Source organism: Pogona vitticeps, chromosome 12 (genome assembly GCF_051106095.1).
Source record: "Pogona vitticeps strain Pit_001003342236 chromosome 12, PviZW2.1, whole genome shotgun sequence".
NCBI classification, from domain to species: domain Eukaryota; kingdom Metazoa; phylum Chordata; class Lepidosauria; order Squamata; family Agamidae; genus Pogona; species Pogona vitticeps.
Window position 1 is genome coordinate 994859 of NC_135794.1, and position 25550 is coordinate 1020408.

A 25550-nucleotide genomic window follows, 5' to 3' on the forward strand; every position below is an offset into this window, starting at 1 on the left:
AAAATGTTACTTTTGTCCTAGAGTTCCCAAATCTTCTAGGTACACTGGCCAGTTTCCAAGCTCTGTTTCTCCTCATCTTTTAGGGGGAAAGGATATGAAAAGCTTTTCTTCCTTGTCACAATTCTAGAATCCAACTCTTTGGTCGACAGACATGGGCAGGACAAGCGATTGTACAGGTCTGGGGGAGTGAAGCAACCTGGCTCTCCGAGTCTGCAGGCGCCACTTAGAAGTTATAAGTAACCAAAGTAGGGTCCATTCAAGGGGAAAGGTGGGGTAAAACTACTTCAAATATATAAATAAACAAAGCTTCAGTGGGTTGACGCACTCTATCCAGGATGACTTTTGAATTCTCCTGCTTGTCATCCGCTTCCTCATTGCCCACCTTGTCCAATGCGAAGATCACTGCCTGTGTGGAGAGAGCTCTCTACACACACGCTTCCCTTGGAACAAGAAGAGCAGAGACGTGCAGAAGGAACCAACACTGATTATCATCCTGACCACAATTGTTTAACAAACAGAATGAATAAGAGAGAGGGTCACTTCAGCATAGATAAGCAGAACAGCACATGTAGGGCCTGAAAAAATCTTCATTCAGTCCACATACAAGAGAGACAGAAACGAAATCTGGCTGATCATGATCAAATCATGAGCAAGAAAATGAGGAAGAAAAAAAGGTGAATGTGTTCTCTTTTTCTGTCTCTACCTTTCTCATTTATTACAGAACCTGATGCTCTTTTTTTCCCTTTTTGTCTCAGGAAGTCAAGTTAACAGTTACCTGCCGGCAGCAGGGTTTTATACCAGCTCTCCTGCAAACATCTATAAATTACAGAGCAGCTCAGAGCGACGCACACGATTCCCCAAGGTAAGTGGCTTAATATCCCCGTGCTGTTTTGTGAACTTGACACCACTTCCCCACATGCACCCCAAACCTGTACAGACCTTGCTTCGGACAAGCAGAGGTGCAAAGCATTACCTTGTCCTTTTAACAGCCCCAAGCTCCCCTCTTAAACTAAAACGCTGCAAAAAATATTTGTCTTTTTCACTCATTAATATCTCCTAAGAGAAGGGGTGTTTTTTTTTAAATAAAACAAGGTCCAGTGTCCCCCAGTTCTCCAAATAAGAATCAAACAGACCTCCAAACTCGAGTAAAAGAAATAGTAGTGGACATCAGCAAGATTTGCTTTGGCTTTTTATAATTTTTGCTCAGTTTAGGGGACCAGTATGCCCCCCCCCCAGTGGGCCCTGGTATGGAAAATGGGTCCCTGGATCCTCCAGAATTGCCCACCTCTGTTCTAAATGGATTCGTGGTCCTGAATGGCCCAACAGTTTTGTGCCGTCAATGTTGATTCTTTTTCATGTGCCAGAAAACACCCATAGACGCAAACAAGCGAGGAACACAACGGGCTCTGTGTCTCGACGTCACGCTCCCTCTGCTCCTGTTTCAGGCCAAGACAGCCCAGCTCACCTTGTAACATTGCCGGTGGCGCCCAGCGTTAAAGGGGAGCATTCATTCGAGCCGAAGGGACGCTCCAGGCAACGCTGTGGCTCTGCTGCCTTTTGATGCCTGTGGGAGCCCTGCCAGCTCTGCCCAGGGCAAGGCCCTGGCACTCCCTGACATTTGCTTTCTGGCCGTAAACAAAGGAGCTCCTCAGGTGGTCCACCCAAGGGGCTGCCCTGCACCCCCTTCCTTCTCCTGCAAGGAGGAAATGCAAGAAGCAAACCAGACCTGCTCTAAAGGGGCCAAAATAGCTCTGTCCCATGCTAAAAGCTCTGCCAAGCTCAGCCAGGGGATGCCCACCCAGCCTTGCCTGATGCTTATCTTGGGAGGGAGAGAAACTGATGCCTTGGTGGTGGTCAGAGGAGCAGCATCACCATTTTCCTACAGGCAAGGCAAAGCACACACACAGAGAGAGAGAGACAGACAGACAGACAGACAGACAGGTATCCACTCCACCCACAGGGTGTGGCCAGAAACACCTAGACTGAGGCTTCTATGCCAAGCACAAGTGGTTTGGGAACACCAGCTTCACAAATCCGTAAAATAGCCAAAGCTCTCCTGGAACAAGGATGCACAAGATTCTTGTGGCCATAAACAATAGTTCCTTCTGGAAATAGTGAACCGAGGGGGGGGGACCATAAAACCCTCAGAGGCTAGTCTCTGCCCTCCTCCTCCTCCCTTGCATCTGTATAACACCCGGCCTGAGGAGAGGCTTGATGGTCTCAAGGGCTTGTGAACTTGTCCGCGCCTTCTTTGTTGGCCTGATAAAGGCATCCACCCAGTACAAATATTAGAATTTGTGTTGTGGGCAACACAGCTACTGCTTGCTTTTGGAAGTTTTCTAAAGGGCATCCAGGGATCTTGACCTTTGAGGCCCAAGATTGCGCCCGGTGCCTGAAGTGAGCAAGGCAAGGCAACCAGCGTTTCCCTTCTCCTGGGAGAAATGAAGGCACACTCTGGACAGCAGTTCCTGAGCAGCACGTGTTTTTTTTTTGGGGGGGGGGATGTTATGGCATGCGGCCTCTTTGCTTCTGACCGAGCGCCAGGCCCTACTATAACCCAACCGGAGGAGGTGGAAGGCAGCAGCGGGCCACATCTGCTGAAGAGGTTCTAGCATGAGTAAGCCAGCTGGAAACATGCCTCTTGCCAGTTCCTTCTCAGACAGCCTCAACTCCGCATGGAAATTCGCGGCACACAGCCACCCCCACCCCAAAAGACAGGATGATCCTCTGTGACTCACAGCTGGTCTCCAAGTGGAGATTCAGAGGCCCTCAGCAGGCCAGCTGAGTGAGTCAGAAGAAGCAGAAGACATTCGACCCAAAGGTCCAGGAAGCTGCTCTGGGCCAGATGGATTCCCCCCCCCCCTCCGAGGCCAAACCCCATAGAAGCAAGCACAAAAGCAAGAAAAAAAACCCAGAGTCCCCCCTCCCTTATAAAGCACCTGAAGGCTTTACAGGGGAAGCCTTGTGAGGGCAGAGACCCACCAACCATCGGCTGGACGGCAGTCTTCTGCTCCCTTCCACAAACCCCAATGGGCAAGCCTAGGGACTGGTGCTGGGTGTCTCAGAGGAGGACCATTTTGAACCAAGAGCAAGGGGGGGGGGCAAGCTAAGGATGCCCCAGTGAACTCCTGGATGCCAGTCTGTGAAATCCAGTCCCGATTGGATTGGATAAATGTCCATGGTTATGTCCCTGTATGTTATTAACGAACATGCATAAACTCTTTGTTACGCTATTAAGTAACAACCAGAGGGTTATGAAACTAAATTGAAAAAATAAGACGTGCAACCCAGTTTTATGCCTATGCACACGGTTTGGACGTAAGTTTTCCTACATGCGTTTAGGAGGAGCAACTTTTAAAAACTTTTTAAAGTACCCGGGAGGAGATCAAGCAGCGCCAGAAAGACCAGAAGAGACGTCGGCCCCGCGCCTCTCCCCTTTGCGCGCGCACACACACAGATATACACACGGGGATGTCTGTCTTTCCACGGGAGCTCAGCCCCCCCCCCCCCCCGGCACGCCCGGCAGAGCCTCCGCGGCGCAGCTCGCGGGGGGGGGGGAGAAGAGAAGCCGAAATCCGTACCTTAGACGGGCCGGTCCAAAGCGCCCATCCCCGAGGCGGGCTCCCAGGGAAGGGGGGGGCACCCGGCGCGAAAGGAGTAGCGGGGGCGGCGGCTCCGCGCACTCACCATGCCAGCCAGCGAGCCAGGCGTCCGCGTCGCCTTCCTCCTCCTCCTCTTGCTCCGGGTTGCGCTCGTGCGAGGCCGGCGCCGCGACCCGCGCGTCCTGCCGCCACTGGCCGGAAGGCGGACCCGCCGCGCTGCGCCGCCCGGCCTGGCTCGGACCCCGGGGGGAGGCCCCCTGGCTCCGCCCGCGCTCCGCCCCGGGGCCCGCCTCGGCCCGGCCCGCCTCGCCGGCGGCCCCGGGGAGCAGTCGCGTCCGGCAGGCGGGCCGAGCCGAGAGGAAGGAAGGAAGGAAGGAAGGAAGGAAGGAAGGAAGGAAGGAAGGGCGGCGGGAAGGAGCGCCCCGGCTCCTTGCGCCCAGGGCTCCCGCCGGCTGCGATGGCTTAAAAGAGGCCCCTTCAACCCACCCACCCCTGGCTGACACTTTCTCCCTTGGTCTCGGGGCCTTGGGGAGACAGCCTGGAAATCGTACAGGTTTGCATTCAGAGCTAGAGTGCCCCTGCCTGGGGAGGCTCAGCCTCCCCATCCCCGCGAATCATCTCTCCGCTGTGACCCCTCTGTCCAATCCAACCGCAGCAACCACTTTTAAGAGCGGCTCTTTGGGACGCGCCGCAAGCGCCTCTTCCGCGCGCGCCCTCCACCCCGCGCTCCTGCCACGGCGCTGCCAGCCATCCCTTGCCGAAGCCTCCTCCTCTCCCGCCCCCCCCCCGCCGCGGCCATCCTTGCTGGGTCCCGCCGCGCTGCCTGCGGGAAGTCGCTCGCCGGCGGGGGGAAGCGCGAGAGGTCCCTGCCCGCGAGGGGCTTCCAGCCTGGCTCACACCCAGCCAGAGCAGGGAGGGGAAGAAAATGCCTTAAACTTGGGAAGAGGGCATCGCTTGCGATCCGATCAAAATTCATTTTAACCCTCACTTCTCTTTGTCTGTGGCCCAGTCACACGCCCCGCTATCTTTGTTTGTTTGTTTGTTTATTTATTTATTTAAATCATTCCAGCTTTCTCTTTGAAAAGGACCCCAGGCGGCTGACAACGATGAATGACAATATTTAAAGTTGAAAACAATGAGTATACCAATGGCGGTTAGCATCAGTAAAAGACAATACAGTATTTAAACCTAAGAAGAATGAGCGTAAAAAGGCAGCTTAGATCATTAAAAAGGTAACATTAAAGCTAAGAACAGTAAATATACAAATGTTAAAAAAGGGGGAGGGGGACAGTGCCAGTCTGAGATATGGGAAACGCAAGGAATACCAAAAACCCAGTCAAAAGACCGCTTGGGACCCTTGACCCTTTTGGATCACAACACCCAGAATCCCCAAAACGGGGGAGGAGAAGGAGGGAGGCTCTGCTGAAAAGGGGCCCAATCCGCGAGGTCTTTATTTATTTATGTATTTTATTAGATTTATTACATATGGTCCTTTCTTCTCCCTGGTACCGCGATGGTGGTGGAAGCATCTGTCCTTCTGGAAATGGGCAGCAGCGGCCTCTCGTGGCCACGAGCTGTCATAGCAAGTGAGTAGAGGCTCTCCGGTGCTGAGCCCTTCTCCCTAGGGCAGAAAGACATGGGGCCAGAAACGAGGCCCCGCTCTTCTTGGCTGCAAAAAAGGGTGCTTAGAAACGTTTGGAGCCCCCTTCCCCACCACCGCCGCCGCCCTCGTTGTGCATCTTGCTCCCAACAGAAAGAAGCCCGGCTTGGCTGGAGGCTGACCAAGAACCGGGTCTTCTTCCAGGCAGCCCTTGGGCTTTCACCATTGGCCTTCAAAACAGTTTTTTGACTGTTTAAAAGTTCGTTAGGACCTTATATTTATTGCCCATTGCTTTGGGGACCCAGGGGGGCAGAACCACATTGGGTGAAACTATTTTAAACAAATAATAGGAAATAATATTCCATAGGCTCATGGTGTTGGAAGGGACCTCTAAGGCCACGGAGCCCTTCCCAACCCCTTGCTTAGTGCAGGAATCCCAATCAAATCAGATCAGACAGATGGTGGCCCAGATTCCTCTGGAATGGGCCCTAACAGTTAAGAGGTTTTTCCTGATATTCAACCGAAATCTGGCTTCCTGGGACCTGAGTCCATCTTTGCATGTCTGTAATAGCCTTTGGGTTATAACAACAGGGAGAGCAACTTGTGCCCCTCCAGATATGATTGGGCCGAAGTTTCCATCAGTACCGGCCAATGTATCCAAGATGGGGATAATGGGAGTTGTAGTCTGACATTATCTGGAGGGGTTAAAGCAGGAGCCAGCTGGTCACCAGTGGCTCCTCAGTCCTGGGGTCAGGCTGAGCAGACCTGGGCTCAGGCCTGATGCTGAGGCAGAAATCCACCCCCTCGAAGGGACCCCACCTTCAGTTCCCCATACCAGGGGCCCCAGAGGTCTCTGCGCAGGCCACACTGGAAGCAAGCAGATGGCCGTAGTTGGCTCCAGTTCACCTCCGCCTACAACACCACGGGTCCAGGACTTCAGCTTTGCCATCTTTCACAACACTTTTGGTCCTCCTCTAGAACCACTGACCTTTCCCAGCCGCCTGGCACCCTTTCAAAATATCCCACCTTTATTCTCGGCACAGGGAAGCCGCATTGTTGGCAGACACATCTAAAAACCCAGGTTTCAAGGGAAAAGGTGCAACTTTTTCCGTGCAAGTGTTCAAAGACCAATGTTCCGAACAGTTAGGGGTTTCAAACAAATGGTCTACACTTTCACTGGAGCAGAGTTCACAAGAACGAGTGCGTTCCTGAGAATACGCTAAGTGTATTCTTTCTGTGGCCCTTTGGTCTGGTTTTGCCTTGCCTTGCCTTTTGCTGTGCTTGGTTCATAGCAAGCCTAGGGGCCTCCACTCGGGGCGAATCCTGACTCCGAATGAGCCTGATCTGAGTCCCCACCATGGCTGCCCCAGTACCTGCAGGGGCAGTCCGTTGAATGCTGGGCCTCTTCAGTTGGCCTCAGCAAGGTGTGACTGCAACGTGAAGTTGCAGCATGGCGCCTGCCTGCCTGCCTGAGTCCCTCTCATGGCCCTTTTGGCTTGGCTTTCGGGGGGGGGGGATGTCTATTATGCCGGGATGGGGCAAAGACTCAGTTAATGTCTGTGTGCAACAGCACCGAGATAGGTCACTGTGTTCTTTCATCTGCACAAACCTCTTTTTAAAAACCAGCAGAATCTTGTGTGCCTGCAGGAATCCTGTGGCTCACCTTTATCCGGGCTTTATCTGGGCTTTAGGGATGGAAAGCTGAAGCCCTGGCTCTTTTGTTCTGGGCCAGGAATAGGCTCCCTGCCAGCTTCTGAGCCGACGTTGACCCCTCTTCCAGGACAGAAGGGTGAGGGTTAGGCTGCTTCAAAGAACACTTGCCTTGTGGGTGCAGAATATTTTGTTCTCTATAAATAAGTTCCTCTCTCAATCCTCCCCCCTTGAGGAGGGCCTTGCTTTGAGCGGAGGTTGAGATGCATGTTGCTATGGCGACAGCGTCCTGGCAACAACTTCCAGCGGCTGCTTCTGCTTCTGCTCCTTCATCCACCAGGCAGGCCCAGTGGCAGGCAAAGACGAGGCGGCGAGAGGAGAGGAGAAGAGAGGAGAGGGCAGCGCAGAAGAAGCAAGCAAGCAAACGGGGCTCCCTCGGCGGCCGGGCTGCCACCACCACGGCAGTAGGCACTGAAGGCCGGGCACCCCTGCCCCTGGGGCAGACCCCTCGAATCCGGCGAGCCGTTTGGTGCAACAGAACAACCCAGAAAGCCCTGCCCGTCCTCCCTCTCCCCTGTGTGTGCACATCTGTGCGTGTGTAAAGGAATTGAGGAGAAGCCCCGCTTGTGTCCTGCCATGCTGTAACCAGACCAAGGTAAGGAAGCGTGGGGTGCAGGGGGGGGCCCTCCCGACCGCTGACTTCTGCTTCCTTTTTGCATTGCCTTTGAACGCCGGGGCTGCCTGCAGCTTATTTTAGAACGAGCCCAGCCTTCCGCCCACCCCCACATTTTCAGGTGAATTGGCACACACTGAGGCTGCACACACACATGCACATGCACAGAGCGGTGGGGGTAGGGAATGGGGGAAGCCTTTGCCGGTGGAGACGCTTGGGCATGCCGCCTTCTCGTTCCGTTGCGCCATGTTCCCGACCACCGGGCTGGCTTTCCCCAAGGCGCCAGCTGGAAGCCTTCGGAAGAGATCCATGGTGGCAGCCGTTGCCAATGTTCCCAGGGCGGCGGGCACATGTTGTGCTGTTGTGAGTCCTTTGGATTGTTCTCTGAGCTGGGCAACGGTTGGCGGTGGGGGGGGGCTAGTGGGAGGAGGGTGGAAATCTCCCTCTCTGGGGAGTGCACCCAAGAGCCCTTGGAAGAATTCCGCTGACATATATCACTGTGCCTTCCAGAGAGGATATTTTGGGGAAACGTTTGTTGCTGGTGGTGGAGACTTCAGAAATGTTGTTCCTCTTGGCAGGCGGTTGACACACCTCTTCTCCCTTCGTGAGTCTTTGCTGGGCTTGGGGGTGGCGACAGTGTCCTATTGCTTGCCTTAATGAGAGCAGACCCACTCCTTCCATGGGGTTTACGTAAGGAATGGCTTCTCTTCCAACGGCTGATTCAGTGGGTCTACTCCTAATGAGGATTACCTATAGGATAGTGGCTTTTGTTGGTCTGTGGGGGTTTTATGAGTTTTCTTCTTGTTTTTTTGGGGGGGGGGCTGATACACAAATACATCGGACTGCCCTTTCAGGGCAAAAATAAAGAGAGCCTGACCGTTGGAGCCAAGACATCTTTTAATGCCTGATGCGGGAAGCCCAGCTGGCATCTCCTCCTCTCACCCGCCTACAGACGAATGAGAATGGGGTGGGGGTGGCATCTGACTGGCCGTGCTGCTCTGTAGCTGTCTTTGAGAAGGAGACGCACAAGAGCCTTTCCATCCAAGGAGGCAATGGAAGAGGAGGCCCCCTTGCTGGATGCTGCTCAACAAGTCAGGTCTGCCTCTACCTTCTTCATTGACTCAGTGACACCGCTAGGGCACCCCACGTGGTCCAGGTGTGAGGCCACGGATTCCGTCCTGTCGGGAGGATGCTGGCTTATCCTCGGGCGAAACTGCGGTTGCCTCAGAGGTTCAGTGGGGGAAATCCCTGGTTGCCATCTGTGGGGAGTCGTGGCCAAGGTGACTCAATGCGTTTTCCCAGGCTAGGGGCTGGTGCCCATTTCCAGGAGTAGCCCTGTCCTGTGGGAGAGTAAGGCGGCGGTCCTCGGCGGCAGATTAGAGGTACCATGCAAAGGGGATATACACATAGGGTTTGCTTTTTGCTTTTTGTTTTGCTGCCAGGAATGCCGGGTGCGGGGCGGGGGGAGAGATACTGTATGCTGGCTTTGGATCTTATCCACTTTGCTAGAGATGGTGGCTGGGAAGGCAGAGGGACCTGGACCACCTTTTCCCATTTTCAAAAGTGACTATGAGCTCACAGCTATCCACGCTTCTGTCCACCGGTCCTCCTGTCCGTCCATCCTTGGCAGCTTGTACCTCCCAAAAAGAGATTTTTAGTCGAAGCAAGGCTCCTAAAGGAGGAAAGAGAGCTTTGTCTTGCAGAAGGCCTTTTCAGGAGTCCTTTCAAGAGAGGCATTTCTTCCTGGGTTTTTGGAGTGGGGCTCGGTTGGGGGGGAACAGCATGGCTCTTGAAACAGTCCCATGACCACTTGCAGTTTCCATGACTGCTCAAATAACACCAGCCTGCATGATCACCACCATCACATTCACACAAACAGCAGCCCACCGTTTGCAACACTCTTTGAGGACCGTTTTGGAGGCCATTGGTGAGAGGGGTGGGTCAGTTAGCGCGATAAGGATATTGCCTCTAGCTGGATTTTGTTTTAATAATTACAGTGTTTCTTCGTTTCCTGTTCAGTTGGTAGTTGAGTTAAAAGGTTTCAAATGGACTCATTTATCTAATTGGACGAGTAACACTGCAACTTCTCTGCAAACAGGAAACATAATCAACCATGAAAGCAGCCGAGATGTTATAACAAAAACAGCAACTGTGCCTTGAGAGTAATCGATTATACAGTATAGGCATTTACTTAAAAGTGCACCCGCATAGAAATGTTAATTGCAGTTTTCCCCAGTGTGAGACCGTTTGGACCCACACTGGGACCACGGGCTGTGGACCCCATCACTGGCGTGGGATGTGGCAGACGACGTACCCCAGGCTGTTGGCTGTGGTGGCCAGGCGGATGGGCATTGTCGTCTAACTAACCCATTGAGGAGACACCGGATGGGAGGACATGGGCATGGAGAGCCTGTGCTTCAGTTTCTGTACACCAAGTGCGGTGTCTCTGCCTCCAGTTCAAGGCACAGGAGCAAACCAAGCCGGGGTTCTCCATGCTCAGTGGGCGATAGTGGTGGACAGGACTGCCAACGTTTAGATCCATGGAAGCAGGGGTGAGTTGTGCAGACATTTGTCTGTGTTTTTTTCACATCTGGAGGTTGTTCAAGGCATGTGGTGGCGCTGAGTGGAGGCTGTTCGGGGCCCCTTGGCAGGGCAGGGTCAGGGCGACCCAGGAGGGAGGGGGGCCTAAGGGAATGGGGGGGGAGAGTGCGTTTTGGTCGGGTGTCGTGGCTCCTTCACACAAGCGACAGCCAGCTGTCCCTCCAGCACGCCTGGCCACCTCCCAGGGTGCTCCTTCTCTAAAGGATGTCGTTTATTGAGTCTTAAGCCAACCACTAGCCAATTCTCTGGGTGGGGTCGAGTCTATTCGCACATACAAAATGCGACCAAGTGTGTGATAAGCAGGGACTAGCTGTGTTTCAGGAAATGCCACCAAGAGCCTTCCTTTCAGATGCCAGGCATACTGTGGCCGAAAGCTTTTCTGAGAGAGGGGCTGGCATGGCAGAATGCAACTCCATGTGGATCTCTTGAAGTCACCCTCTGGTGCACAGACACTAGCGTCCTAATGCAGGCAGTGGTAGTAGGCTTTCAGATGCCCCCAAATTCTTGGTGGCTTCAGGTCCCATGAAGGTTTTCCCTCCTCCCTTTTCATCGGCCTGCCTTTCTCCTGAGCCCATCATTTCTGCCCGCCTGCAATAACCTCGCCCCTTTTGCAGAAGAAAACAGGAATATTTGTGTAACTCCACAACTTACCTTTCAGCAGTTATGTCAACAAGTTTGGCCCCTCTGCCCCTAACAAAGTTTTAAAGCAACCAGTTACAACTGATGTAAGTAACTCTAACTAGTTCCTTTTGGGGGTTAAAAAAGGTGTAACAAAGTAATCTATCAAAAATCTTATAATAGGTAGGAACAAAGTTATCTTATTGATGGGACAAGTACTATCTAGTTACTTTGAAAAAGTCACTTTCCCAGGGGCATTTTAAGGATTGTCAGAGTTTGGTTTATGTTTTTATGCCATTCATTAATCTTAAGGGTTGCCCCTACAACAGCCACCTTCCCCTACAACAGTTCAGGGAGGTGGCTGTAACCACTGGGCTACACTACTCTATTGATCCTGGAGTAGGTGAGCCCAGGAGAATTAAAGGAGGTGATGGCCTGGTCTCCGTGTCTCCCAACATGCTAGTCTGACCGGACTAAGCAGTGCTTTCATGGAGTTCCAAAAAACCCACAAGGTTAAGTACTTAAAACCCTTAACGCCAACCCTGCAAGGTAGAACTGTCACCAGACCCACAAAATGACACACTCTCAGTAGCTGGCCAACGCAGGACCTGGTTTTTGGGATCACAAATCATGACAGCCATCCCTTGCATTCCAAATCACAGGAATAGAGTTTCGAAAGACACGAAGGGCTACAGGTGGCAGAGATTTTCCTAGAATAAAATTAACTTGCTGTGATAGTCTCAGGAACCTGCAAAGATGACCCGCAGAGCATTTCCCCGACTGAATGCCTCTGGGCGCGCCTTTCCTGTTTTTTTTTTAAAGCCATGGTTGGGTGATGCAGTCTCCTTCTGTGGCCGTGCAGTGCCTTGTGATGTTTTGCAGAGCATCCCAAACTGGGTTTTCCTTCTTCCCTCTCCCTCCCGTCGTTGTTCCCGTCCCTGCCATGCGCCAAGCTGACGCTTCCACGGAGAGAACCCCTCTCTTCCCATCCCATCCCATCATATTACACCATGTTGCCATATGGTTCAGCAGCAGCCCCCAGGCCCTCCCGCTGGTACCTCCTCACAGGTTCCGGCGGGAGTTTGGGCATTTGTAGGGTTTGTGAAACCACCTGTCTCAAAACAAAGGGCCCTTCTGACCCCAGAGACAGTCTGACTGTAGGCTGGCTTCGGTTACTCAATGTTTCAAACCTCCCCCCCCCTCCTGAAAGCAAAGCATGCCAGAGTCCTCTTCAGTTTTGTACTGCAGATTATTATCTCAGAATACAAGGCGTGCTTGTTCGTGTGGCGAGATGTAGCTTTCCGATTGCCATGCACTTGGGAGTCTGTTCCATCACTCAGCTGGAAGATTTGACATTTATTTCAGTAAAGCGTGGTGGGTTTGTGTGGTGCTGACAGCTGTTAATGAGAAGCAACTACTCAGGAAAAAAATATATGTTTGTTTCTTCAGGAGACCCTTTCCATGATAGTGCTGGAGGAAGAGGCCTCTGGAGCTGACTCCTAGACATGGGCATGAGGGTAGCAATTATGGAGCAGACTCCCTGTGTGGCTGCCTCCTTTTAATAAAGAGAAACAATTACAATTCACTCACTTCGGGGAAGAAGGAGGAAGTAAAGCCATGTTCATGTTTCTAAATGGTCAGCTTATCCAGTCCTCCCCAAGCTATCTATCCATCTCATTCATTCATTCATTCATGCAATTTTTCCCCTCCCTTTCTCCTTAAAAAGGACCCCTACTTCCCCTGCTGCTGATTACCCACACTCTCACCCCCTTTCAGTAAGGTCAGAGGTTGTTGGGTGGACCCAGGGGGTGCGAACAGCGCTTGTACCTTCACGGTTTTAAAACTTGGCATTTGCCAGCAAGACTTTTCAGGCGCAACACTGATTGATGAGGGGCGGATGCCTCGCCCCGTGTCTGTTGTGCCCAAGCCATCCTGCCCACGGCTCCTCTTGTCACTTGGGCACCCCTGCACGGGCTTTTCCGCTGGGAAGCGGCCCTTGCACTCAGGCTGGCCCCGGCCAAGGGCACAGGCCAGGCTGGGCAGAGTGGCTGGCCGAGCACCCTGCCTGGGGAGCTGGCTGGCTGGCTGGCTGGCAAGGAGGCGTGCCAACTGGGCTCCCGTTTCCCCGCAGGCTGGACGGCAGCACTTTTGGTCACCCGCGTTGTACTGCTTTCTCTCCAACAGGCATAAACTCTTGGAAAGAGGACATGGCGCAACGGAGCCCCGTTTTCACGACCCTCGGACCGGCGGAAAGGTACCCTGAGGCATGTGAGGAAGGGGATGGGAAGGGGGGGCATCCTGTCAAACTGGCATTTATTTCACCCTCTTGTTGTCAGGGGCTGTTTAAGCAGCAGCAAGCAGAATGTGGAAATGCTGTTGTTGCAGACTACCATGCCCAGAATCCTTCTGTTGTTCCAGGGGATTTGGGGGAGTTTGTTCCCCAAGGTTGTGTCCTAGTGATCTGCGTGGGAGCTGCAGTGGAGAGAGAGTGGCTTTAGAAGTGGGCAGCTGATAAGCCAAAGATGCAGACGTGAAACAGAGATGCTTGTGTGGGAGTGGGGAACCTCTGGGATGTCAGCAAGAAACAAGCAAGGATACCTGGAACAATAGGAGGAGGCAAAACTAACCTAGAAGGCTGCAAAGGCAGGGCCATAGGAACTCACCAGACCAAGTGTTGACTCCATATCTAGAAGCAGTGCTCCATCAAGTGGCAAAAAAGATAGGAGTGTGAAAGCTCGTCAAAGATAGAAGCATGACTGTCATTGGAATTGCTTGCCTTTCCACAAGTTGCAGATTAGCTTTTCTGTGGCCACTGGTTGTGAGGAGACGAGCATGGGTTTCACTTAATTCTGGAGAGAGTACAGCTTTGAACAAAGGCATCTTTGGAGATAAAAACATGCTGTCACCTTCTAAATGTGAAGCTAGTGTCTCATCTTGCCCAGACATCAGCCTTGCCTTGCCTTCCTGACAGGGCGGTTGTTCTGAGGATAAAAAGGCTAAAGTGATATAAGCCACGTTGACCTCTTTGGAGGGAGGATTCCATTTTAAAGAAAGAGAATATAGAAAGCAGGTGGCTGGTGAGCATTGGTTCAGCCAAACATGCTCCCCTGTCTTCCCAGAGCTTGGAAGGGTTCCATTTTGGAACTGCAAGGAGATGTAGGTCCAGAAATAGGAGTTATCCAAGCTCTGCTCTGCCCATGGGTTGCTTCTTGCTCTAGGCGAATCTGGAACATCCCGCTGCACAGCCAAGCCCTGACCGCTGTTCCGCTGGGGTCCGCCAGGCTCATGGACCAGCTGGAAGACCGGATCCTCAGCCATGAGAAGACCACCGCGGCCCTGGTGGAACATGCTTTCCGGATCAAGGAAGACATTGTATGCACCCTCCACAGGATGCAGAACAAGGGCGGAGGAGACCGCCTGGCCCGGCAGCTCCTGGAGGAACACATCCGGAACATCACTGCGATTGTGCGGCAGCTGAACCGGGACATAGAGGTCAGTGGCGCTTCCCTCCGGCGGGCTGGGCATTCCGGCAGGTGTCGTCCAGAAAGCATCGCCCACCTCAGGTTACAAGTGTGGCTGAAGCCTAAGAATCTATACCATTGGGTTAATTAAAAGGTTGAAATGCAATCTTATTTATATACACGGTGGTGTTGACTTTATGGAACATAAGGTGGAAGTCTTTGCACCCAAGAGCTTCCAGTCTGGAGATGAGTGGAGGAGAAACCATGGAGGAAAGAGAGGGGAGCAAAGGCTAGGACAAGCACAAGAAGGACACTTTATTGTTTCAGTTCCACATGTTGCCGCATTGATTGTTACGTGCTTAGTTGCAGTTAAGAACTGGGACACGTTTTTTGCAGTTCTATTTGTGTGCGTGCAAACTCCACGCCCCTAAGATCACACATTGGTGCTCAGTGTTAATTAATCTGACATAAGTGCCATTAGCGCTGAAGTACATTACATTCTTTCCTGCCCTCCTTCCTCCTTTTCTAAAGAAACCAATAGCAGACATACATAATTACGAACTCCAGGTGTCAACCATCAACATGAAGTTTTTCCCCCACACAATTTGCACACGGATACAGAAGCCGGCACGCACAAATGCACACACCTGCCTTCCTGTCTGGTAATGATGCTTCACCGCAGGACGTGTCCAGGAAGCAATCTACCCACATTGGGCAGGGCTGCTCAAGCTGGTCTTTGTCCATGGAGTTACAGTATGGAGCCAGCATGTCACACATGAGGAAAGCCCGGCTGGACCAGACAAATAGGCTCCCTCGTTCAAAATCCTGTCTTCCCGGGAGGCCTCTTGGCAAACCCACAAGCATAAAGGATGACACCCACACACCCACTACCTGCCAAAGCTGGCCAAGAGAGGTTCTTTGCATGTGAACATCACTGAGTGACGAGATCAAGGGCTTCACTTTTCCATTGTTTATTTGTAACTGTGTATTTTAACCATTAATTGAGGTGATGCAGAATGGCTCTTAGCTATATTCTGCTGTAATTAACTGATTTAAAATTTACAGTGTGCTGCAGTTCTGACTGTACTTTCTTTCCGTTGAGACCATAAACCCCTTTGGTCTCACTTCTGGAAGGGAGGGAGCTTTTACAAACCAAATAAGTGAATCATAGTATAAATAGGCAAGGCTGAGCCACCGAGAGACGAGTCTTCCATCCTTTTGTCAAATTCAGTCTTCCCCAGCGGGCTGCCCTTCAGTCATATTGGACTACACCACCCATAATCCCTCAGCCTCACTATGGTCTCTGTAGTCCATAATGCCTCTGGAGCATGTCAGGTATGGTGAATATTTAATCTTTCCCATTGATGGGCACTTAGGATCAAGCCACAGCAGGGTGGTTCTGCCTGACTCCCGAGCACGTGTGTGCATGTGTGGGAGGAGGCACTGCCAGTTTCCTTGCCCTGTTGTCTGGTCCATCAGCCTTTCCGTTTAAGACACTTATTTTTGTCCCCTTCTTTTTAACTGTAGGTCCTGCAGGAACAGATCCGTGTCAGGGATAATCTCAGTTACGGGACCAATTCTACGCTGAAGAGCTTGGAGATGCGCCAGTTGTCTGGGCTGGGGGATCTCCGAAGCCGGGTGGCAAGGTGAGGGGCTTTGCTCATGGAGACCAGCGCCGGTTTCAGCAGGGTGGAGGGTCAGCCAGAAGTGCAAGCGCAGGACCGTTTGCTGGGACGAAAGTGCACGGGGGGGGGGGCGCGCATGCTTGTGGGAGAGAGGAATGGCTCTTGCAGTGCTTTTCCTCACCTTTGGGACATGTATAGTCCATAAGTGTGGCCCACCTCTGCTCCTGCTTTAGGCAGCAGCCTCCAGAACAGCTCATCAGCTGGCCAGTTGTTAGGGTGTCATGATGTTAGAAATGCTCCCTTAAGAGGTTGAAGGCATCTGTTTCTCAGCTTCACCAGCTGAAAATTAGGTAGCTGTTGCTGTGCTGGGATTGCTCAGCGGGAGGTAAGCGTGGGCTGCATTTGCAAGCCCGGTTGCCAAAGAATGGAGCTTTGAAGGGATTGCATGTCTGGAGGGAAAACATTGTAACAGCAGGGAAGAAACGTTTTCCTTAGCATGTGATTTGACACTCATTCAAAGACAGAAACAGAGAAAGTAAATGCTGGTCCAGCTCAGAGGATGTAACGTGCCAGCAGCTGAAGACAATTCCAGCTTGACAAAACGGCTGCAGCAATTTGTTGCCCATTTATTCTCCACGCAAGCAAAGCAGAAATAGCTTCCTCAAACTAATGCTTGAATCACCTCAGCACGTGGAGCAGCTGGCTCTTTGAGAAGCGGTGCACTCTTAGGTGGTGCGACTGGGGTTCACAGGAGCACGGAAGCCAAGGGTGCTCCCTCTGAAAGTCCACAGAGCCCCGTGATTCACTGCCCTACAGGAAAAGGCACACACGGCATCGGCTGGTCTCTAGGGTGCTTCTTCAGAAGGCGCCGCCCAGCTTTGCACAGCAGCCGTCACAATCACTGCCCGATATGAGACATTCCTCTGTACTCCTGCCTTTGGCTTCCTGTGTCTTCCACTCTCGTTCCTTCCTCTCTGGGAAAGAGGTACCTGCCCTGTATTTGGTTACTTTTGCACCTGGGGCCCGGCGTCCTCTATCTCCTGACTGATGGGGGCACCTCATTCGGAACAGCAGGGAAACTACAAGCATTGACAGCCAAGCCTTCCCCTCCGTCCCCCACTTGCGATCCCAATGTCTCGCTGGACTGAGAGATTGCGGTTTCAAAACTTCCACACTCCTATATGTGCCTTCTTATTCCTCCTCCTCCCCCTCCATACAAGTATCATCCCACTCTGCACTTGGGTATAAAGCTAGACTTGCCTGGTGCAGCCTCGTATGTTATGGAACGTCACCTCTGAGAGGCCCTTGGCCGTGCGTCTGGTGCAAAACCTGCCAAAAGTCACCCTCTGGAGAAAGACCCTGGCAACCGTGCAGCCAGCCTCTGTATGCCGCTGCTCCTTTTCAAAAGAAAGAGTCTCTCTGCAAACGTGCTCCCTGGTCCAGAAATAGCTCCTTCCCTGTGGCTATCGACGCCTGCAAGCACACAGGCCGGGTTGGAGAAAATGACATTTCCCTGACAATGCCTGCGTTCAGTTCTCTCCACTCCATTTCTGTTTAACGAGGGGTCTGAAATTTGTGGCTGTTGTTCTTTCTCCCATTTCGGGCTCTCTTCCCAGCAAGGTTTCCTCCCTTCTTTCCCTTCTGTGTTGATTTGTTGAGTCTCTGTTGTTATTTCTGCCCAGTTTCTAAATTAACCCAGCGCAGAAACAGGAGTCCTGGTGATACAACAGCTCTTAATCTGAGGCTGAATCAGATAAACCTCCTTTGAAGTGAAGGCTCTTTGTTTGTGTTGCTTACCTTTGAGCGCATAATGCAGTTTAAACGGTGAGTTATTTAGAGGAAGAAAAGATAATTCATGTAAAGGTACATGTTGGTAAGACACAGCTGTGCACAGAATAAGAGGCACGTGTTAGGATGAGAGATGGCTCCACTCTTCCGTGGGCTGTCAAAAAGTTAAAAAAAATTTTTTTAAGCCCTTCCGGATTAATCAGCGTTTCAGCAGGTCCTTTTCTTTTCTTAGACGGTGGCGTGCAGGGCCTCCATTCTCTCTCCCAGCCAGTGTGGCCAGGGACTACGGTCAAATTCAGTCCTGAGGTGGGAATCGCAGACCCAACCAGGCCGTGGCCAATGGGTGCGCTGGCGTGAGAGGCAATTGAGCAGCGCCTCCTGCATTGGAGAAGAAATGGTGGCCTCTGTTTGTGAGAACACTGCTTCAGGTCTCTGGTTGCGGAGTCAGAGGTTGGAAATTCGATTCCCCACTGGGCCTCCTGTGGGTCGACTAGAGCCTGCCTGGGTGGCCTTGGGCCAGCTGCACAGTCCCAGGGCTCCCCCCCCCCCGGAAGAAGGGAAGGGTATTACCGCTTCTGAGTATTCTCTACCTGGGAAACCTCAAAAAGGGTCCCCATCATTCAGAATTGATTATTATGATTTGTGAAAGCACAAGGCTGGCTTAAGCGGAGAGATCTGCCTCCAAATGGAGGAGCTGAACCGGACGGGCCTTCTCTCAGAGCACTCAGCTGATAGGGGAGATCCTTCATCCGTCTCCCTGAGAGCCACCCACCCTGTGCCAGAGGCTCTGGGAGGCTGCAACAGACCGAGACCATCGCGTGGCTGCAGTGGGGCCAGAGTCGGGCTGGTCGCGTATCAGAGTCTTCTGTGCCATCCTCCAGCAGAGCACAAACACATGTGGCTTCTCCACACACACAGAGTGCTTGGGCAGAAGTCTCAGAACAGCGCACTTTCCTCCCATTGTGCAGTGACTTTTCAGAACCTGTCAGCAGCTGCCAGCCAAACAAACAAAATCCAGCAGTTTTTGAAGAAGCATTGCAAAGGAAGGAGCCCATCTCCCCTGCTGAGGTCTGGAGAGCAGCAACCAGCCGGGATTTGACAGCTCATTTAGGCACTTCTCCTGATTTCTCAGCCTTGTGCTGTGTAATGGCCAATGGTACTCTTTACCCCTTTCACGTCTTCCTGGAGCTTCCTGACACCCCCACCACCACCACTTTCAGCAAATTTTCTTCCTGTTTGCTCCTACTGTTGCTGTTTTTCAGAAGCAATCCCCAGCGAAATTTGGCATTCTGGGGCAGTGCTGGACATCTCAGAAGAGGTTACATTAAAAATGCTGCTCCGTGTTGGATTGCAGAAATGGTGCAGGGCAGTTTTAAGGTGCTGAGCACATTCCTTCAAGCTGCCTGCTTGGAGGGAAGTCATGCCACCTCTCCGTATTAAGTGTGCAGTATTTAAGAGGGCAACCTCAGCCTATGATACGTCTTGAGCACAACCCTATGCCTGTCTATGTAGAATCAAATCCTGTGGTGTTCAGTGGGATTTGCTTCCTTCTGAGTGAAGGAAGAATCCTGACCAAATTGCAGTCTGTTCCTGCCCATGATAAAATTATGATAATTTAAAAAAACAGCTTTTAAAATAATTTTCTGTAGCACACTGTGAACTCCTTCTATATAATGACAGTTATTTCCTCCTGAAATGGGTAATTCTTCTCCCCATTAATGTCTTTGAATTCCATACTATATTTTCCCTGAAAATTACCTTATTTCAAGTAAGCCTGTTTTAAATAATACAGTAATTATTTTGAATTCAGGGGGAAAAATGTTCTGATTAGGGGGAAATCATTCCTGGAGCTGAAATCTTAACATCCCGCCTGCCCCCTGGCCCATATTAGTGTACAGACTCATCATCAGCCTATTTCATTCATCTTCTTGTGCGTGGGCGTGAGACTGGCATTTGGGTGAGAGCATTTTTCCCTTTAGCATATTGTTTATGAAAAGGAAGAAAGTAAGAGGTGGAAAGAGGCCAGCCCACGACTGGTGGCTGGTGCAACACCTAGCTGAGGAAAGAGGAGAAAAAATAGCTGCAGGATTTTGTCTTTGGTGTTTAGGGTAGCAGTTCCTGCTGGCATGGGGCTGTTCCTTCTCCTGTTTTACCCCTTGCAAGTTAGTTCCCAGTTCCTGGTGATACATCTTTGGCCCCTGTGTGCCAAGAGAGACCTCGTGTTATGCAGACTTTCCCCCAAAATCTGAACGCCTGAATCTATTGAACTTCCAACCACTCCGTGAGGATGGAGATGGTATTGCTGCTGATGAAGTAACTACACCCATCAGAGACCACCTGGAGATGGGCGTGCAAGGGTTCAGAAGGGCTTCAAACCATCCTAGCAGCTTCTCCTCCTTTTCCTCTGGGGTTAAATCTCTTCCCGTGATAAGGGAAATGTGTGTGTCCTGCTATTATAACGTCTTCCCTTCAGGTGTGCAGGCCTTTCGAAACTCTGTGCCTGAGGAATCAGGTCAGCAAATGAAACGTCCTTCCCGGCAGCCCATCAGAAACGAAAGCAAGCTGGTTTGCAATATAGCAAGTCAGTTAAGCCAGTGCTGGAATTTTGAAAAAGGTCTTTTACCTGTTAGGGGAGCTCCGTCCCTAATGGTGTCATCTGGGTTGGGCCTGAGCGGGTGGTACACTTATCCCATGGCAGCAGACTCCCAACAACCCGTTCTGGACAATGTGAAGAAGATGCTGGTTTTAGCAGGTGGCTTGATTCCTGTTCCCTGTCAACACATCATCTGCTCCCGTGTGCCTGTTTGGCGGCCCCCTTCTTCTCGCGACCCTAGTCAGGTATAGACAGTACAAGAGGGTCTGGAAGCAGGATCATTTGGTGAACAACGGGGTGTGTGTGTGTGGATGGCACAGCCTATGACAGCTTGGAGCGAAAGCCAGGTGGTGGGAAAAGATGCCTATGAGGACATTTCCCAATAATTCCTCTTAACCCTGAGCAGGTGTGACGCAGGATTAGCCAGACTGTCCGCTGAGCACAAAGTCACTTATGAAAGACTTCAGAACTTGAGCAAAGATCAGCAAGCAAGTAAACTGATCTTGGAGTCAAAAATCAAAGAAGCAGAAATACAGGTAAGGGGTGTTAAAAAAATAGATGTGACACCATTTTGTTGGGGACCTATCGGTTTTACCGGGATAAAAATGGTGGCATTTTGATTCCGAAAAGGCCCCAGTCGTTGTTGCTATTATGGCTGACAGGTTGCCTCTGACCTACGGTGACCCTATGAATAGATGACCTCCGAAAATTGCCATTGATAACAGCCCTGCTCGGCTCTCTTGCACACTCAAGGCTTAGACTAAGTCGATCTGTCCTGCATTTGGTCTTTCTCTTTCCCTGCTGCCTTCGACTTTCTCTAACATTATTTCCTGTCCTCATTCGTTTTGCCTTCCCATGTTGTGCTTAAGGCACGATCGCCTCAGTATAGCCATTTTTGCTTCTAGAGAGAGATCAGGCTTGATCTGACGTGGCAGGCACTCATTTGTCTTTTCTGGCACTTCATCTGCTCATTTCGTCTTTTGTTATTGCTGCTAAATTGTTTCTGTGATTGTTCAGTTTATCTTACGACCTGCCTCAGGGCTACTGAAGAAAATGTTGGGCACCCGACGTTTTAAATAAATACATGAACAAACAAACAGGCTAGCACCACATTTTGTTTTGCCATCAGTTCTAGGGAGAGATCTCCAGGAAACCTGCAAGGAGCGGGAGACCTGGAAATCTCCTGGGGTCTTTTTTCTCGCAGTTTCTGACCAAGCTGGGATTTTTTGCGAACGCCTGCCTTGGTTTGCCTGCACCACTGAGGCCCACTCACAATCTGGAAAGCCATGTGCAAGGGAAATCGTTCTGTAAAAAATCTGTTAAGTCACCATCTTCCTGGCATTGCTCAGCAGCAGCCCTTGCTGTATGTATGTATCCCTGTGTGAGTCACAGCAGAGAAGCAATCCCTGCCATGTGGGCGCCTGTGGCTTTTGTGTCTTAGGAAGAAGGCAGTTGGGGTCCTAGATTTTTTAACAGGGAAATAAATCCTGCATAGCCTGTTCCAGAACTGCTCTTCTGAAGTCTCTGTGGTTTAGGGTTCAGCCAAAAGGTAACGAAAGAGTTCCTTGGGCTTCCAGAAATTCTGAATCTTAAATATATTTTACTCAGTCCATAACACATTCGTGTAACTGTAAACATGTATCTAATTAGAATCCCTGAAAGCTCACCCTGAAATTTATCTGTCAGTCTTAAAGGTGTCACAAGACTTGGTGTTTCTGTTCTGTCTGCTATGTTATTACAAAAAGCCCTGTGTGAGTGCAGTGAAGCCAAGAGCTTGGCTTTGTTAGGTAGGCGCGTTGGTTATTCGGCTTCAGGAGCAGACGTTGGCAGGGTCTATTTTTTAAATGTGTTTTCCTCTCCTCTCTAATCGGGATTGAGACTTCAGGGTGCTTCCCTCCTGCGCCTCCCCACAATTTCTATGCCATGCTTTTATTGACCACCAGGTGCCACTGCAGGACAGTGCGTGGAGACCAAATGCATTCGCACAACCTTCAGCCTTCCTAGAAAATCCTCTATTTAGCCTTCATGACAGGCACCCCTGGGCTTCTTGGCAAGCAAGATTAAAGTGCAACATTGTAAAGGTAGAAGCAAAGCCAAAACAGATGGGAAACAGAAAGAGACCAGAAAGGTGGAAACAGAGAAAAGCCAGGATAGTCACGTTGGCACAGAACAACCAGAACGTCCAAGCTTTGAAGAGCATTATCTCATGTTAAGCAGGTTAGGGAGAAGAAAGTGCAAGCGGGAAGCTGATACATTGTGCACAACAGAAAAGTAGAGGAGGAGACTCTTGTGCTACCTTTAAGATTGCACATTGACTTTAGCATAAGCTAAGTTGCTGGCTGGAGAGTGCAGTGGCTTAGGCATCTGGCTGCTCAGTGAGAGGCTGGGAGTTCAATTCCCCACTGGGTGCCTCCCAGGGGAACAGCCAGCCTGGGTAGCCTTGGGCCAGCTGCACGGTGGTCCAAGGGCTCCCCCTAGAGGAAGAGAAGATGGAAAACCACATCTGTGTTTACTGGAAAACCTTGAAAATGATCCCCATAAGTCAGAACTGACTCAGCAGTATATGATGATGATGATGATTAAGTATTAACTTCTTCAGATACATCATATTAAACTGAATTTGTTAGTCTTAAGACAACCCTAAGACAATTACAAAAAGCCCTTTCTCTCTTTCTCTTTCTTTCTTTCACTGTATCAATTAACATGGTGATGCTTTTGAAAATCTCTGTATAAAGTTTGCCTGCAAAGGCTCCGTAACATTGTCAAGGCTTTGGCTCCCCTGCATCCCAAGGGAAGATGTTTGGGATGCTCAGGAGTTAAGAGTTTTCAACTCGGGACTTGTTAAAGCAAGCTCTCCCTGTGCTGTCTTGCAGATTTCACATCTTTTAAATAGAATAGAAACATCCATCATGCAGCAAGAAGCCAAGCTGAAACTCACCTACAAAGAAAGCAACCAGCAACTCCACCTCCTGGATACAAAGTAAGCATCGCATCAGTTGACCGGTTGCTCTGCTCAGGCCAAGGGGCCAGAGGTCTTCGCTGAGACTGGGGGCGTGGAGTTGCCTACAGGCACAGGGGTCACCCGTGAAATGTCCTAGGTGATGTGAGCACATTTTTGAGAACTAAAAGGAAAGTTTTGCTTATAAGCTGCAGCCTATAAATGCGCAAAAATGCAATGGCTGGATGGGAAAAGCTTTTCCGTCCTTAAAAATAAACCACCCTTCTCTTACCGTGCTTAGAAGAGTTAGGTGAATTAACGCAGGGCGGGTTCATAAAGAGCCTGTGGTCCCATGTTTAGAAGCAGTTCGCAGATGCAAGGGAGTAGCAGCAGGGGGTGCCCTTCCCCAGCCTTTCCCTCTGGCTGGTGAGCCTCCCCAGGCCTCTGGCCGAGTCTGGAACTTGGGCTATTTCCTTTTCCAGTAAGTACGCCAGCCAACAAGGCCACTGGCCGGCTCCCTGGGGACTCTAGAAACTGCAGTTCAGCAGTCGTATTTCAGTGGGATTGTGAGGTTACCAAGAAATAAACAGGCTCTCCCAAGCTCAGTGGCTGACCATTGTTGAAAACAGATTGCGGATTGCAAGCAAGACCCTGGCGGGGATCCAGAAGCATTTCTTGTCCTTTTAAGGATGCATATGGAAACCCAGAGCCCAGAAACGAGACGCTGAAAATTAACAGGTCATTTAACTTTTGATACCTGTTCTAAATTTCATTGCATGTTAACTATTGGACCCCGTAATTTAAGGGTGAGGGAGAGTAAAGATTACCTGTTTTTAACAAATTGTTATATATAAAAAAACTTGTTTAATATTTTATTTTTGCTTAAGGATGTAGCTTTAATTAATGAACTGTTTGTAGTGACTGAATACTGACTAACGGCTCAAGACACTACGTACTTAGAAACAGACTTGTTCATTTTCCGCCATGAGAATGTCTAAGATACAAATCTCACACATCCATGTTCACTGCCTTTTGCATGTACACTCAGCAGCGTTCTCCTGCACTAGCACAGAGTGAGTTTAAAACTGGGCAAGCAAATTCATATCTGGTTAGAAGTGAGTTATCTTTTTCTTTCATCCCCAAAATGCATTTAAGCTGTATCAACACATTAAAAAACATTTTCAGATTTGAATGAATTCTCTTTTTCTAGATTACAGGAAGCTATTGATTACCTCAGTAACCAGATCTCCTCCACGCGCAACTGGATGGAACGGGAGCACCAGCGGTTTGAGAAGGAATTTATGGAGAAGATCGATCAGCTCTCCATGGCTATTAAAGAGAAAAGCGTATGTTTTGCATTTTCTCACTGCTGCCCAACCATTCTGTGCGTTTCCAGGTTGTTTCTGTTCCATGAACCAGTGGATTTAGGCTTCAGCCTTGGAAAAGGAATGTAAACCTTTACAAGGCTGGCAAGGGTGGGAAAAGGCTGGGAAAGAGGCTGGAAGCAACCTCATCATGCTGTCCTGTCAAAATGGGAAAGGCCCTTGGTAGCAGCCCTTTTGGGAGCCCTTCAGGATTGAATTCAGCCCCAGGCCCAAGTCTGTCCAGGAAAGCCACGGTTTCCCATGATGTCTGAACTGTCACTGCCCTTCTGCTGCCTTAATGGGTCCTGAGGGGAGCCTTATCACCTGGCTTCATGGTCTGTTCACCGCCTGGTACGCTCTGCACCTGGTGGTGTGCCAGGAAAACAGTGCACACGGAGGCTGAGCTCATCCTGTTGGCTTTTTCAGCCGCGAATCCCTTTGAAACATGGCTAGGCCTAGTTTATCATCAAAAGGCAGTCATTTACCTAACTGGGATTTTCCCATTGTCTGACCAACTCCAGGATATGGACAGCACAGCTTTAGAGATACAGTTCAGGGAGATCCACGGGAAACTCGACAAGATGGAAGATGGGCAGAAGGGCTCCGTGGGAGGAGGCCAGGAGGCCAAGCAGGCCGAGGAGAGGATCAACGTCCAGCTCAGCAAGCTTCAGCTGGAGATCAATGAAGACGTAAAAGAAGTGAAGGCCGAGGTTAATGCTGGTAAGGGAGGAAGAGTTGCTAACGGTTTTACTGGTGGGGCATTTGAAGAGGGGGTGGAAGGTCGTGACAGGATGAAGCTGTGGAAAAAGGCACGTTGCTGGCTACAGCTCTGAGAATCCCCAGCCATGATCAGAAGGGTGACTTCATACGCTCACAGAAGGGTAGACTTAGACGGGAACCCAAAGGGCCATCTAGTACTCCAGCTGCTGTCAAAGCAGGAAATCCAAAGCTCGGACTTCATTGGCCAAAGGCTGTCCCACCTCTGCTGAAAAGCCTCCAACAGATTCCGCTGCCCTGCCAGGCAGACGCTTCCCTTC

At 50.8% G+C, this 25550-nt stretch overlaps 2 protein-coding genes across 12 annotated transcripts in view; one reads left to right on the plus strand and one right to left on the minus strand.

The window, feature by feature from the left end:
* The window catches only part of MYO1E (myosin IE), a 60809-nt gene extending 56967 nt beyond the window's left edge, over nucleotides 1-3842 (minus strand). The window contains exon 1 of the mRNA XM_072981744.2: nucleotides 3688-3842. Coding sequence (XP_072837845.2) covers nucleotides 3688-3690 — 3 coding nt within the window. The 5' untranslated portion in view covers nucleotides 3691-3842. The remainder of the gene's footprint in view (nucleotides 1-3687) is intronic.
* Nucleotides 1-25550, plus strand: part of FAM81A (family with sequence similarity 81 member A) — a 74510-nt gene that overhangs the window by 43796 nt on the left and 5164 nt on the right. For 9 of the 11 annotated variants that reach the window (XM_072981753.2, XM_072981754.2, XM_072981755.2 and 6 more), the window contains 9 exons: nucleotides 756-862; nucleotides 7193-7507; nucleotides 12929-12998; nucleotides 13963-14236; nucleotides 15733-15851; nucleotides 20618-20747; nucleotides 23085-23191; nucleotides 24360-24495; nucleotides 25035-25233. In XM_072981753.2, the coding sequence (XP_072837854.2) occupies nucleotides 12952-12998; nucleotides 13963-14236; nucleotides 15733-15851; nucleotides 20618-20747; nucleotides 23085-23191; nucleotides 24360-24495; nucleotides 25035-25233 (1012 nt within the window). In that variant the 5' untranslated portion in view covers nucleotides 756-862; nucleotides 7193-7507; nucleotides 12929-12951. Of the gene's footprint in view, nucleotides 1-755; nucleotides 863-4412; nucleotides 4835-7192; nucleotides 7508-12928; nucleotides 12999-13962; nucleotides 14237-15732; nucleotides 15852-20617; nucleotides 20748-23084; nucleotides 23192-24359; nucleotides 24496-25034; nucleotides 25234-25550 lie in introns of those variants that run through there. The other 2 variants (XM_072981763.2, XM_078381206.1) reach the window with 2 other exon arrangements.